General features: G+C 43.1%; 1 protein-coding gene across 1 annotated transcript in view; it reads left to right on the top strand.

Moving 5' to 3' along the window:
• LOC104465043 (disco-interacting protein 2 homolog A-like) overlaps positions 1-14,217 on the top strand; it is a gene marked incomplete at its 5' end in the record, with an annotated part of 27,149 nt that extends 12,932 nt beyond the window's left edge. Inside the window, 5 exons of the mRNA XM_010077935.1 lie at positions 768-882; positions 1,962-2,101; positions 12,852-12,988; positions 13,822-13,902; positions 14,086-14,217. Coding sequence (XP_010076237.1) covers positions 768-882; positions 1,962-2,101; positions 12,852-12,988; positions 13,822-13,902; positions 14,086-14,217 — 605 coding nt within the window. The remainder of the gene's footprint in view (positions 1-767; positions 883-1,961; positions 2,102-12,851; positions 12,989-13,821; positions 13,903-14,085) is intronic.
• Between the last annotated feature and the right edge of the window lie 1,618 nt (positions 14,218-15,835).

The following is a 15,835-nucleotide window of genomic DNA, read 5'->3' as shown; positions in this document are numbered from 1 at the left end:
CTCTTTCAGAGCTGATGCTTAGAAAGTTAAGTAGTTAGTTCCATAGTCAAATACTACTTGTATGCTAGTGATGCCACTGCTTTCCATTGCTTTTTGCGCTTCTTGGCTATATTTAGCTGTGTAAATTCATTTTTTAACTTCATCTTTTCATCAGTGTTGTACTCTTACGTGAATTGACATGAAATTATATCTAGGAGGTAGTATAAACAGTGAAGCTTGCTGGTTTGTTTTGTCCTGCAATTCCACAACTGTAAAATACAAAGCTGTCGGTGATGAGGTATCCTCGTGCATTTTGGGCTAAGTGACAAAGGCCAGGTAGAGTTCTGAACTAAAGTGAAGATAATGTCAGAAGCGTTTTGTGTTAATTTCTAAATGCTTTGGTTCTATGACCTCTACAAGAAACACTTATGTAGGAGCTATATAGGAAGCTGACAGATACAATTACCCTTAGTGACAAAATATTCTGATCACTGAAGGACTTTCCATGATGTTAAGTGTTACAGAGTGCTGCCAGAGAAAGAGAGTAAGCAGTTGTAAATTTCATTCAGTGGGTTGGTTGTTAACCATTGGGAGTTTTTTCTCCAAATCTAGCATTTAATAATAGGCTGGAATGTCTTCTAGGCAGTTTGAAAGTATATTGGTTTTGTGCATGGATGCAACCTTGTTTATATAGCTGAGCTGACAGTAAGCATAGACTTTGAACTCGTGCAGCTTAAGGTTTCCTGCCCTTGGCAAAAAGTTTCCAATTGTATGATTGTTCCTTTTAGGGTCCATATCTTCGTGTGATGCATTCCTGAATGTATTTCAGTCCAGAGGTTTGAGACCAGAAGTAATCTGTCCCTGTGCTAGTTCTTCAGAGGCACTAACAGTTGCTATTCGCAGGTAATTCTCTTTTCTGAGAAGTGAACTGAAGCATTTCTTGACTACTGAAATGTATCTGGTGTTAAAATGGTAGTCAGAAGAGACCATTACCCACAAAAAGATGCCCGTAGACCTAGACAGAGGAAGTCTGAGGCTCGCAGGGTGATGGATGGGTGATTTTTGTTTGTTTTCTTTGAAAAGTTTAATATTTTCTAAAGTAGTCAGCCATAAGGTGGGGTTTTTTTTACTGCTTGGGAAAGTGCCAACTGATGTTGCTAGAGGACCTTTATAAAATGCCCTGAGAATCAAGACTGTTACTTATTTGGGAGGAAAAAGATGCTGCATCTTCAAGTAATTGCTTATATGCAAAGTCTTGCAAACAGGGGACTAAAGAAAGAAAAAATATTTTTAACTGGTCTGATAAATACCATTGGATTTCCGGAGACAGCAAAGGATGCTCTGAAAAAAGGAAATACTTTGATTATATTAATAGACATATGGATGGAATATGCTGGCATTTTTGACAGTGGTTTTGATCAAAATGTGCTTTTTTGGAAAACCAGTTTCAAGAAAACTTGAAACAAAAAAGTCTGAGATTTTGCAGAGTGCTTTCTCTGGTGAGAGAACTGACATTTATTTCCCAATTCAAAAAAATTGCACTTAACTTTTTTACAAAGCACCAGGAATATTTTGCTCTGTTCCATCCTGAGATTTGAACAGTTACACAAAATGGAATTGTTGGTCCTCAGTCAATTCTGCTCAGAGTAAGAAGTGTCAAGCCCTCCAGACACTCACTAATTTTTCCTGATGTTTAGAAAATTTAGTCTTTGAATGTTTATTCTTGACACTTCTTTGCCTCTAATAGAACTAAATCCTCTCTGTAACATTTTAGAGCGGGGTGGAAGCTATGTGATGTTTTGTTCTAGCTCCTTTTTCATCTAGTCAAAGTATATTACCAGTCTTAAACTCTTTTTTGTTTAAAATGAGAAACCATTGTTTCTCTTTACCTTAACAAGCCTGAGAGACTTGCACAATGGTTTGGATGACCATATTGCCGTTCATTTGTTAATCCATATTCAATTTGACTTTCTGTTTTTCAGACCTCCAGAACTGGGTGGGCCTCCTCCAGGAAAAGCAGTGTTATCTATGAATTGTCTGAGTTTTGGCGTGATAAGAGTGGATACAGAAGAGAAGTTGTCGGTGTTAACTGTACAGGATGTTGGTCAGATTATGCCTGGAGGTAGGAAAGCATTTCATGTAGGTTTAAGCATACTCCACAAAAGTTATCTTTACTATTACACTTGTGCTGATAAAATAAATAAAAATGCCAAATGGTAAATAGCTTCAAGGCAGTATGACTTACATTTTGATGCATTATCTAAACACATGACGATTAGTTACTGTCTCAGTAGATTATTCAGTGTTTTCAGTAGAGATTAATCGACAATAATTTGAATGACCATTGGTTTTGGTGCACGCAGATGCTTGCTGTTGTCTGGTCTGCAGAGTTGTTTTAGTGTTCACTTGTTAGCGTTGGTGCTGACTGATGTACAGCTGAGAAGTATGGCAGAACAAAACAAAGCGTAAAGCGTGGTGAGAAATACTGCCTTTCATCCAGGAGTAATAGTCCACGTGCTAGAATAAAATAGAATAGAATATTTCAGTTGGAAGGGACCTGCAATGATCATGTAGTCCAACTGCCTGACCAGCACTGACCACGTTAAAGCGTGTTGTTAAGGGCATTGTGCAAATGCTTCTTAAACCCTGACAGGCTTGGGCCATCGACCACCTCTCCAGGAAGCTGTTTCAGGGTTTGGACACCCCCTCTGTAAAGAAATGCTCCCTAATGTCAAGTCTGAACCTCCCCTGGTGCAGCTCTGAACCATTCCCATGCGTCCTGTCCCTGGATCCCAGGCAGAAGAACTCAGCACTTCTCTCTCCACATCCCTTCCTCAGGAAGCTGCAGAGAGCAGTGAGGTCGCCCCTCAGCCTCCTTTTCTCCAAACCCAACAAACCCGGAGTCCTCAGCTGCTCCTCATAGGACATGCCTTCCCTCCTCATCACTAGCTTTGTTGCCCTCCTCTGGACGAATTCATGTATCTGGGATCACAGAGACATGGTGGGATACAATTTCTTGGGGAAGGACAGGAGGGGGAGCTGTCCTGTGTGCGAGGGAACAGTTGGAGTGCATGGAGCTCACCTGAGGATGATGAGCCAACTGAGAGCTTGTAGGTAAGAATTAAGGAGCAGAGCAGTATGGGTGACATTGTAGTGGGTGTCTGCTATAGACTGCCTGACTAGGAGGAACAAGAGCGTGAGGCTTTCGGCTTTCTGCAGACAGCTAGAAGCAGCCTCACATTTGTGGGGGACTTCAGCCACCTTGATGTGTGCTGGAGGGGACAGCATGACAGGGCATAAACAGTCCAGGAGGTTCCTGGAGAGCACCAGTGACAAATTCCTGACCTAAGTGACAGAAGAGCCAGTGCGGAGAAGGTCTTTGGACATTGTACTCACAAATGAGGAGGCACTCACTGAGGATGTGAAGGTCAAAGGCTACAGGGACCATGAGACAGTAGAGTTCAGGATCCTGAGAGGACAGAGCAAGGCAAAAGCAAGATCACAACACAGCACTTCAAGAGGGCCGACTTCGGCCTCTTTGGAGATCTGCTTGGTAGAGTCCTGTGAGATAAGACCGTGGAGGGGAGAGAGGCCCAAGAAAGCTGGTTGATATTCAAAGATCACCTTCTCAAGATCAAGAGCAGTCCATCCCCAAGAGCTGGAAGTCGGGCAACAATGCCAGGAGCCCTGCATGGATCAACTAGGAGCTGCTGTCAGAAATCATACGTCATAAGGACATGTACAGAAGGTGGAAGCAGGGGCAAGTAACATGGAAGGAATACAGAGACACCGTCCTAGCATGCAGAGATGGGTTAAGGAAAGCCAAAACCCAACTGGAACCTGAATCAGGGGAGGGATGGTAAAGGCAACAAGGAGGGCTTCTATAAATACATAGGTAACAAAAGGAAGACCAGGGAACATGAGGGCCTGCTGCTGAATGAGGCAGAGCACCCAGTGACACAGGACATGGAAAAGGCTGAGATACTGAATGCCACCTCCACCTCAGTCTTTACCATTCGGACTGGCTTTCAGAAATCCCAGGCCCTGGAGACCTAGGGGAAAGTCTGGAGCAAGGAAGACGTACCCTTGGTAGAAGAGATGAAGTTAAGGAATACTTCAGCAAAGTGCATATGCACAAGTCCATTGGCCCTGATGGGATTCACGGATTCACCCATGAGTGCTGAAGGAGCTATTTGATGTCATTGTGAAGCCACCCTTAACAATCTTCCAATGACCAAGGGGATTGGGAGAAGTGCCTGAGGACTCAAGGAAAGCAAATGTCACTCCGGTCTTCAGGAAGGGCAAGAAAGAGAATCCAGGGGACTACAGGCTAGTCAGCATCACCTCAAATCCTGGGAAGGTGGTAGAACAACTAATTCTGGGAACATGTTTCTCGGGCACCTGAGGGACAGGAAAGTTATCGGGAACAGTCAGTGTGGATTAACCAAGGAGAAGTCGTGCTTTCCCAAACTGATTGCCTTCTACGATGAAGTGACTGGCTTGGTAGGCGAGGGGAGTGCAGTGGATATTGTCTACTTGACTTTGGTCAGGTTTTGGAAACTTACTGCTGTTAGATCCTCACAGAGAAGCTGGTGAAGCTGGATGAGCAGATAAGGAGACAGACTGAAAACTAACTGGGCAGCCAGGCCCAGAGGATGGCGATTGGTGGCACGAAGTCTAGTTGGATGCCAGTAACTGGCTATGTAGCCCAGGGCTCAGTACTGGCTCCAGTTCAGCATCTTCATTAATGACCTGTATGATGGGCCAGAGTGTATCTTCAGCAAGTTTGCTGATGATAGAAAGCTGGAAGAATGACCAGTGGGTTGTGTTGCCGTCCAGAGTGACCTTAACAGGCTGAGGGAATGGTCTGACAGGAACCTCAGGAAGTTCAACAAGGAGAAATGCAAAGTCCTGGCCCCTGGGGAGGAGTAACCCCATGCACCAGGACATGCTGGGAGCCAACATCAGCCAGCAGTGTGCCCTTGCAGCAAAGAAAGCTGATGGTGTTACTGGGCTGCATTAGCAGGAGTGTTATCTGGAGGTCAGTGGAGGTGGTTCTTCTCTGCTCTGCACTGGTTAGGCCACAGCTGCAGTACTGTGCCCATTTCTGGGCTCCACAGTACAAGAGAGAGGTGGAGCTACTGAAATGAGTCCAGCAAAGAGTCACTAAGATCACTGTGGGACTGGAGCATCTCAGCATAAGAGAAGAAGCTGAGAGAGTGTGGAAAAGAGAAGGCTTGGCGTGGGGGATCTCACCAGTGTTTACAAATATCAGAAGAGAGGTTATAGAGAAGACTGTGTCAGGCTCTTTTCAGTTGTGTCCCGTGACAGAACAAGAGCAAATGGACACAAACTGAAACACGTGAGCTTCCCTCTGAACAGAAGGAAGACCTTTTTCCACTATGAGGGTGACTGAGCACTGGAATGGGTTGTCCAGAGAGGTTGTGGAGTCTCCATCTTTGGAGATATTGAAAAGCTGTCTGGACATGGTCCTGGGCAACTGGCTCTAGGTGGCCCTGCTTGAACTGAGGGGTTGGTCCAGATGGCCTCCAGAGGTCTCTTCCAGCCTCAGCCATTCTGAGAGTCCCAGACTCTGGATATCCCAGCACACTGCTCAGTCCTGGGTTAACCTCTAGTTTCTTAATTACATCAGTTTGCAACACTGTGCTTCCTAAAGTGGGTAGATATGGTATTGTTCCCCAACCCATTAAGTGGATTGAGGCGAAGAGACTTTATCTTCCCTGTTGCTCTCTTTTGAGGCTAGGCTGCTGAGTCATGCATTATTTGGAGAGGAGAGCACTCTGAAGAAGATTAGTGAAGTTAGCATGCCAAACCAGACCTAAGACTCTGGACAATGGCTGGAGTCTGTCCTGAAAGACCACTTAGTGCCCTCTACTCCAGAAGTGAAGACTGCAATATTTAAGTTGGTAGTGTAACGTTCTTTGGCACTGTCCCTCTGAGGGTACCACTAGCTTCAGGCGCTGTCCTGACCTGGTCTGGATGTGCTTGGAGAGGATGAGATACACATTTTTTTGAATTCTCCTTACCCCTTCGGGTTTACTATGTAGTGACCAAAGAACCTGATTTGTCCTGGTCATGCTCTTGGCACCTGTGGCTGTGCTATTCTTGATCCTGGCCAGCAGGAGGGTTTTGATACATTCCTAGATATGTTCACAGAACTGGGTGAATTCTGCATATCCTGTTAGAGTTCAGTGCCAGGCACCCTGAAGGAGGTGATACCTGGGAGGGTCTGAAAAATCCTTGCATCCTCTTTGCTCTGGCAGTTACCGTTGTATCACCATCTCTCTTTTCGGCTTGTGATCCATGAGCATACTATAGTGTCATGGGTTTCAGTCAAGATAGGTGGGCCAGGTAATTTACAAGGAAATAACTTCTGCTTAAACTTAACACTCTAGGAAGTAAGGTTGTAAAGGCAGGGCAATGTGGATACAGCCATCAAGGATAAAGGCTGCGCATTGTTGTATGACCTCCATGTGAAAGCATGCTCAAGGGTTGTGTCAAGGAAAAAAGAGTATGATGACCTAATCTGACTTCATGGCTTCTGAATTGCTTCATCTGAATGCTCAAATTCAGGTTGTTAACCTTGTCTGCAAAGACCCAGAAGATGGTCAGCTGCAACTGGCTTCTGTGTCTCAAGAGAATGGTTATTTTTCCACTTCAACTAGAATGCAGATGACATGGACTACTACTGCTGTCTGGTTTGAGTGTTCAGACTACTGATGTCTACTTGAAACCCCACTGAAATTTGACTGTGCTCCCAATCATCTACTTAGATTATGAGTTAGTCACAGGAACATGGAGGGGACAAGTTTGCATGCCCTTCGGATAGTCGTGGATCTTTTGGTGAACCGACTGAGGTTGAACATGATGTTGGTCCAGTTTTTGAGAGTTCAAAAAAGTGGTATTTGATGCAGGATTGATTAAAATCTTTCTTTGAATCAATTTATCACATGGAGATCCTCGTGGCTTTGCTGTGGGCTTGCTCACTGGGCAGAGTGTGCTTGACTACAGTAGGGCACATGGCAGCATACAGCTGTGTTGCACCTTAAGCTGCTCTTCATATTCAGCCAATACAGCTGTAAGCCCACTTGGTTAATCTTCTGTAGTGCATTTGCTCAGTGGAAGGTTCAGGTCTGCCTTGTGATGTTGGAAGAATTATGTGCATGGTTGTGGGTAAGTAATTTCACCTTCCTCTTCTGTGTAAGTTGTTAATGAAAAACGTGCCCCTGTCCTTGTGAAATGCTTAATTGGGTAGTGAGAGGGATCTTTAACAAAGCTCCTTCTCCTTTGTCAAATGCCTTGGAGCGTTGCCTGGCAAATCTAATGGACCCTTCTGGTTTAGGATGCCATTGACAGAGAGTTGACAACACTGCCATGACTTTCTTACATTAGTAAGAAATGTGGAGTGACTTGTCCGATAGTGTGAGGGGAGAACAGTTAAGTGTGTATCCCTTCAGTGCCTCTAAGTGATGTGGCTTGTATTGATAGCTATTGTTATTTTCAAATATAGTAGCAAACGGCAAAACTACTTGTAGGTAAAGCAGAAGTTAGGAAACTTAATTAACTCTTAAAACTCTGATCAGCATTGGGCTACCAGTGTCTGGGGCAAATTAGCTTCAATTTGACCAAGTGGTAAAAATTCCAGGTCTGAAGGTATATTTTAGCAGAAATTTTTCTGTACACTCCTTAAGTCAGAACATAGATGATAGAGTTCTTTCTAGAGGATAATCCAATGACTTTATTCCCTGTGACTGCCTCTTTAAAAAAAAAAAAAAATTAAAACCTTACAGAGTAGGAAGAAAGTAAAAACAGGATCAGTTATTTATAGATATGCACCAAATGAAATCAGTGACTTAATTTGAAATGAGAAATGAGTCTGCGTGTACATTGGATAACGTTCATAACAGTGGAAATACCTGTGCTTTACCTTTTAAGATTTATACTTTTTCCTATGTAGTATTCGTGGAGGATGTGCTTTGTCCATTCTCAGTTGGTGTTTGGCATACAGGAGAGAACATACCACCATTTCCTTTCCTGCTAGTTGCCCTCTTTAATTACTCTGGTGACTGGTGAGTCTTGTTCTTTGTCTGGTTCTGGTTTTGGTTTTTTTTTTCCTTTCCTTAGATTGCTGTGCTTTCACCGAAGGCCTAAATTGAGTCACATGCCATCCCTGAAGGCTTTGTTCCATCTTCTGATCCCCACTGAATACATACAAGGTCTGGGAAGTGACTTCATGCCCTAGTCTTTCAAACATCTTACAACATAAGATGTCACATTCCTGAATTTCATTTGGTCAAATGTGCTGTGAAAGTAGTCTCCTAGCCAAGAACTAGTAGTCGTGCTGAGGCTTAGTCAGTCAAGCCAAATGGTTTTGATCTCATTCCCCTTGAAGATCCGTGACAGACTTTATTCAGGAACCATCTGGTTAAACAGTCACCAATAAAGTATACACTTTCATCCTCCTTGTCTTCAGATCTTGTTATTTGTTCTGAGACACTGAGCCCAGCTGCTTAGGGGATCTTCTTCAACAGACCCCTCAGCTCAAAGAACATGTCTTATGTCACTGCTGTTCCACCCATAGGCCACTCTTGGTGCCCCAGTCTCTTCAGTTGCCCTGGCTGTTCACTTTGTGAATGCCAATCACAAGAGCCACCAGGGAAGTGCAAGCATCCACAAAGAAATCTTACCATCAAAGATAGCATGGGAATTCTTAGAAGAGAACCTAGTGGGCATGCCTGTGGAATCTTCTCTGCAGCACCTGGAGGGATGATGATTTGTCTCACCTGTTGCTCACCTTGGGCTATTTTGCATGGTTTCTGCCTGGAACTAACGTAATAAGAAGCAATATTTGGCTCATAGCAATCTTTAGTTCATTTTTTCAAATTGGACTGGTAAAGATAGTAGGGAGAGTACCAAACCTCTCTTCTTCTGCCTCTTTTGTACCTCCAGCTTTCCCATCAACTGAGATGCAATTGCCGTGTCATCAGTCAGCTTGGAGGCTTATTGTACCTTAGGCTTGGACCTGGATAGGGATGCTCAGGGTATTCAGTTAAGTTTGCCTCCCTGCTACTTCCCAACTGAACATTTCTATTATTTTACAGGGATCCTTCTCTCATTCTTTCTTTGACAGAAGAGTAACTTTCTCTAATCCAGAAGATTTACATCCCTATAGTTCCTAATCATACAAAGCCTGGTTCATAGAAAGAGTGCTGCAGCAGCTACTTTCTTATACTCAAGCAGAAAACTTTGGATTGGTGCCAGATCTTGGGCTTCTGCAAGATAAACTCACGCATATACAGTTTCAAATTCTGGATTGTGACTGTATTCAGTACCCTTCCCCGAAGTTCAGGAATGGTTCAAATTTCTCACATGGCAGGCTGCTTACTTTGTTTCCGGTCTGGGGATGTTGTGGATGTTATTGTTTCCTCTGTCTGTGTCTTGGCAAACATTTTCCCAGGTTCTGGTAGTTATCGTGGTGCATCTGTGCTGCAGGGGAATCTGGTTCTTTTAAGTGCCTAATTTGTGAAAGGAGTTGTTACAGAACAACTTTGTGAAGCTTTCTGTCTTATTCCTTAGATTGTGGATGTGAGATAGCAATACCTCATTCCCACTTGGTCCTTAGCATTTATCGTACTAATCAGTTCTGTGTGTTCCACTTGGCTTCAGTCTATCACATGATGGCACAACAGTCTGCCACTGCAGAAGTACTTCTCTTGGAGATCTGTGGCAATGTGTATGCTTGTGATGAGATGTTTTCTTCCAATTTAAATGTTGTGCTTTGGATGCTTGTGTGACACCTTTAGAGTCTAGATTCTTGTTCATCCTTATCTAGGAAGTTGGCTTGCTTTATGTCTGTTGCCCTTCCCAGAAGAGCAGAGGAAGATTCAGGTCCTTGCATTAGACATTCCCATATGTTCTTTTCTTCAAAAATTTCCCTGGAAACTGTGCAAATACCTTCCACAATGACGGTGGAGACATTTTATCCTAGCCTTTTAGTATTTTTTAATGCTTTATGCTTCTAGAACAGAAGTTATAACTGAAGGAGGGCCCTCTTGTTTTTATTCTCATGGACTCGGGCCTTTTAGGAAGACTTGCTTGCTACAAGAAGATCCTGGAATTCCACTGTTGGTACACAGTAACAATCCAAATGGATATCCGTTGCATACAGATCCACTATGAAATGGTGAAAGTGGAACAAAAGAGCACTTTCTAACGCTCATCACGCACCTTTGGTAGGAGCCTTCTGCTATACAGGCCTCTGACGTTCTTCTTGCATTCATGCTGTGCTGGTCTTGAAAGATCCAGAGCTGAATCCTGTCTTTGGTAGGGCATCAGTGCAGTCATTTGTTTGTACAGTAGGATTCTCATCCTCTGCCAGAGATCTCATGGCAGGGCTACCTGCTGAGAGTCACCATCTGTAAGAAGGTACATGTGGACTCGTTTGAAGAAAGCACGCTTTCTTACCAGTAATTGGTATTCTTCGTGATGTGTGGTCCACATGTACATTCCTGTCCCATCTGCTTTTCCCTTCTCTCTAATTCTTTTTCAGATGCAATGCTGTTGAGAGAGACTGAAATGGTGGTAGATGCACTCTCTTGTATGTCACACATAATGCAGGAAAAGAAGGAGAAGCAAGAGTACAGGCTCTACAGATACTGCACAAGGAAAACCTTGCAGTATCACATGGCAGGGCAGAACTATGCCTGCTGTTAGAATGTACATGTAGTCTACCGGTATCATACATTGGTTACTGGTAAGTTTTTTGTTTTTTTTTTTATTGATCAGGTTGATAGGATTGTCCTGGGGCTTCAGGGATGGAGCATCATTTTTGGGGCTGTAGGCTAATCTGTTGGTTATTCCATGTTCCTGAATGAGTTGAGGACTGTAGCGTTTGTGTATGCCTACAAATTGTTGCACTTTCTCTAGTTATTAATACTTCTCTCTGCATCGTTGCTTAAGTGTTGCATGCAGAGTTCTGAGATTAACTTCAATTATTTCCTGTGGTAATAAACTATTTATTCTGTTTCAGTTTTTGCAAAATTGCAAGTAAATTGCAAAGTGTGGTTTTTTGCACAACTAACTGATAGTTCATACTGTATAATTTAATTCCAGCCTTCTAGTTCATACATATAATTTTCAGCAACTGAAACTGTTTTTGTAATTTGAACTTGGACCTGTACCAGAATTTGAGTGGCATCTCCTTATTTGGTCACCAGAGGTTATTATTGCATGGTTCCAAACGTTTTATTAATAAATGCTGGTTGTTCTGATAGCTAATTTTTATGAAACCAAGATAATTTAGAGGTTGATCTATTGGTAGGGTGAATTATTATCACCCCTCTTCAGGCCTAACTTGTTGAGAACTGGAGACTTCTCTGAGATTTGAGAATGTACCGATGAACCTGTTCTCCCAGCAGAGTGCTTGGTCCATGCCTGCTGCAGAACTGGCTTTATCATGTAGTAGTAGCAAAGAAAATATGCCACTTTCCATTTATGATTTCTCTTTGTGCTAGTTGAACACTGGTAAAAGTAAGGGCCATCTGTCTATCACTTGAGACTGGCTAAATTAGAAAACAATTACAGAGTCCTTTGTAATGGCTGTTGTAAGCCTTACCTAGACTTCCCATCCAGACATGGCCAAAACATTCAAAACATCCTGATAGAAATTAACCAGTTAAATAAATTCCTGATACCTCTGGGGTCTCGTGGTCATTTTCTTTTCTTTAGTATAGTGTGCATGACCACAAAGTACTCTGATAATCTGAGTTGGAAGCAGATGCAATGGGAGGGGGCAGAACATTAATTTATGGCATAGTCTGTGTTATTTTTTCAAAGGCTCTGTTTATTTTCTTTTGACCCAGATAGCCATTTTGATTTCTTTGTTAATCTTGAGTCTTACGTGCTAAGCTAAAAACTTCCTTGCTCCATTGTGCCTTCTCCCTCCGTATCCTTTTTACTTTCCCTTTGGGACTTGGAAAAGTCAAATCCAGGCTGCTTAAGCAAGGGTTCTTAGCCAGAGAAACCTCTGAGAAAACAGTAGTTTCAGAAGTAAAATATGGCCAGAGCAAAGCTCAGTGTAATATTTGGTTTACAAGTGTGTATATCCTTGATTAGAAATAAGAAAATTTCAGTGTAGGAAGATGCTGAGATTTCAGAATGAAATCGGTAAGGGTAATAACAGTAGGACCTTTCTGAAATGCAATCCTTTTAATGAGTTTAAGGGCATCAAAGTGAAGATAGGGAAGAGATAATGTGTAGTCACAGGAGTAAGTTCAGTAAGGAGCAGCTCTGTGCTCTCCAAATAATAGTTGGCAGACTGACCTGCTTTAAAAGAAGATGGGACATAAAACAGAAAAATCACAGACCTGACAAGGATAGAATAAAATAGCCTATTTTTCTCTCCATTTCTAATGTGCTTCTCACACGAGTTAAGGGACAGTACTATGAATACCAAAGTGCGCAATAAATAAAAGGAATGGTATGTCTGTAATTGGTATCTTCTTATTTTTCATCTTTATTCTGATAGACACTTGTACTTGGTCAAAACCATCTGCCTTCATGTTGAAAAGCAATTGCTACAGTTTTGGGTTCAGTTGCAGCTGATGTGTAGGCTATGAAACACTGTAAGAGAAAAAAATTTGCATTTGCGAACTTGTATCTTTAATCTTGGAGAATACATTACACGGGCTGTCAGAAAGACAGCTAGAGCTCTCTTGCCTGCTGTGTTTTTGCCGTAGCTGGTAGATAATTCCTATGAAAATCTTTATCTGCCTCTCAGTGGCAAAGTAACTTCTGTGTCAGCTGCTGAAGCATACCAATGCTGTGATTCTGTGTTCTGCCTCTCCCTTTAGCAAATGTCTGTGTTGTGAAGGTGGATGGGACCCCTTATCTGTGTAAAGCTGATGAGGTTGGAGAAATATGTGTGAATTCAGGTACAACTGGGATGGCGTATTTTGGCCTCCTCGGAATCACCAAGAATGTATTTGAGGTTTGTATTTCTCTCTGTAGTGTAAAGTTTCATTGTTACCTTTCTAGTATTATCCTTGCAAAGAAACTTTGTTCCTTAAACTTCCTTTCTAACTTTATTAGAAAAAGCCATGGCCAAATAAACCTTGTTTTGTTCTCTGTCAGAACTCAAAATTTTGTCTCTTATAACTAAAAGTACAAAATACCATCACCAGAGAATCAGCTGCCTCTAGATTCTGCAATCCAGTGTTGTGCCTGTGTTAGCATTTAGGTTCATCTTCGTTCTCTGTTAACATAGTAGTCTTATGTAAAATTACCTGTAGACATTTTGAGTTTATTGGGGCACAGCTTGGGACATAGATTTAATGCTTTCCATTTTCTGGCAAGAAAGGAGTGAAAGTCCTTTGGGAATTGCACACAGTAGCGTTACACTGGGCAGCAGTTTGAAGACTCAGCTGAAGTGTGAAGTTCTCCCAGAGAGAGGAAAGAAATCCTGACCGTAGTCTTCTCATTCAAAAAAAGCTTTATCAGCTTTCCATGCTAATGGTAGCAACGGAAAGACTTTCTGATTAAGTGCTCTATGAGGGTGTACTATGAGACCTGATTTGAAAAGCAGTGTGAACTCTCCTTATGAAGGCTAAGTAGATGAGAAAAAATTAAGAAAGAAGGCTACCACAGAGTTGGCATGTTCTTCATTATTCAAAAAGCCATTATTCATACTTGACATGATAGTAGCTGTTGTCATCGGGTATTTCAACTGAGCATAGACCTGCAATGAAACAGAGGCAGAAAGCATTTTAACTTCACTTTTCTTATCAGTACTCTGAGTGACTGAATACTTGTGTGTTCTTTCAGGCCATCCCAGTGACAGCAGCCGGCGTGCCTGTTTCAGACCAACCCTTTACAAGAACAGGATTGCTTGGCTTTGTGGGTCCCGTAAGTGTGGATGAACCATCTGGGCTCTGCTTTGTTCTAACTCCCAACGCTAAGTGATGCCCCCAAATTCAGCAGAATTCTGTGTCAGGGCAGTGACCTCAGTATTGTTGGCTTTAATCAGACATGTATTGCCGGGAGTCTGGAGTTTTTTCTGCTCTATTTCTAATCCTGTCTTCTTTGCAGGACTATTTGGTGTTTGTGGTTGGAAAATTGGATGGCCTAATGACAGTTAGTGGCCGCAGGCACAATGCGGATGATGTGGTAGCCACCGCACTGGCAGTCGAGCCCATGAAGTTTGTCTATCGGGGAAGGTGAGTATATTAAAAACATCCCCATTGTTGACTGGACTTCATTGCTCTGTTTTTTTCACCTGCAAATGATCAACACTAACATAGTGTACATAGGAGCTCTGCATGTGAATTTTTACATGTGTATTTCGTAGGAAAGGTGGCACTAGGTTGTGATATGCCAGATAAGAATTTGGCTATCCCTGCCAACTTGAAAGACAAATATTGACACCCTGCTTCATGCATAATAGATTTAAGATTACTTTCACATAGTATAAGCCTAGATCTTTGTCTGTTTAAAATGTCTTTCAAAGCTTCTCTTAAGACAGTGAAATGAAGGTTGTATGCCAGATGTAAAACACAACTCCCCTTTGTCCGCGTGAGCCTTTCATGCAGAGTGGCCTAGGGAAGAACTTCACAGCATATTCTAAAGAACAAACTGGGAGTGTTGAGGCTGCTGAAGGACCTTGAAAGATGATGTGTGTTGTATCACCAACATTATTGCTCTCCAGTGGTAAATGGCGCAATGTCCAGATGGAGATCAGTGATGTGTGGTGTCCCTCAGGGGTCCCTGCTGGGACCAGCCCTGCTTAATATCTCAATCACTTACGTAGGCGGTTGGATCAAGTGCACCCTCAACAAGTTTGCAGGTGACACCAAGCTGAGTGGTGCAGTTGACATGCCTGAGGGTCACGATGCCATTCAGAGGGACCTGGACATGCTCAAGAGGTGGGCCCATGTGAACCTCATGAGGGTTCAGCAAGGCCAAGCGCAAGGTCCTGCACCTGGGTTGGGGCAACCCCCCAGTATCAATACAGGGTGGGGAATTAAGGGATTGAGAGCAGCGTGGCTGAGAGGGATTTAAGGGTACTGGTGGATGACAAACTGGACATCACCCAGCAATGTGCACTCGCAGCCCAGAAAGCCATCTATATCCTGGGCTGCATCAAAAGCAGGGTGACCAGCAGGTCGAGGGAGGTGATTCTCCCCCTCTACTCTGCTCTTGTGAGACCCCCCCCCGGAGTGCTGCACCCAGCTCTGGGGTCCTCAGCACAGGAAGGACATGGACCTGTTAGAGGGGGTCTGGAGGAGGCTACAAAAATGATCAGAGGGCTGGAGCACCTCCCATACGAGGACAGGCTGAGAGAGTTGGGGTTGTTCAGCCTGGAGAAGAGAAGGCTCTGGGGAGACCTTACAGCACCTTCCAGTGCTGAAAGGGGTCTTAGGAGAAAGATGGGGACAGACTTTTTAATAGGGCCTGTAGCTGTAGGACAAGGTGTAATGGTTTAAACTAAAAGAGAGTAGATTCAGACTAGACATAAGGAAGAAATTTTTTACGCTGAGGGTGAGGGTGGTTTAACACTGGCACAGGTTGCCCAGAGAGGTGGGAGATGCTCCACCCCGGAAACATTCAAGGTCAGGTTGGGCAGGGCTCTGAGCAACCCGATCTAGTTGAAGATGTCCCTGCTTATTGTGAGGGGTTTGAACTAGATGACCTTTAAAGGGCCCTTTGAACCCAAACTATTTTATGAAAGTCAAGTTTTCCACAGTTTTGCATCCCTTGTGGAATTCACATATCATCAAAATAAATTGCACGTACCTGGTTGAGGCATTTTAGTATTATTAGTATTTAGTATTATAATATA

The sequence above is a fragment of the Pterocles gutturalis genome, unplaced genomic scaffold, assembly GCF_000699245.1.
Source record: "Pterocles gutturalis isolate BGI_N339 unplaced genomic scaffold, ASM69924v1 scaffold19783, whole genome shotgun sequence".
NCBI lineage: Eukaryota > Metazoa > Chordata > Aves > Pterocliformes > Pteroclidae > Pterocles > Pterocles gutturalis.
Note: the sequence above shows the minus strand (reverse complement) of the source record. Positions and strands in the feature narration are given on the sequence as shown.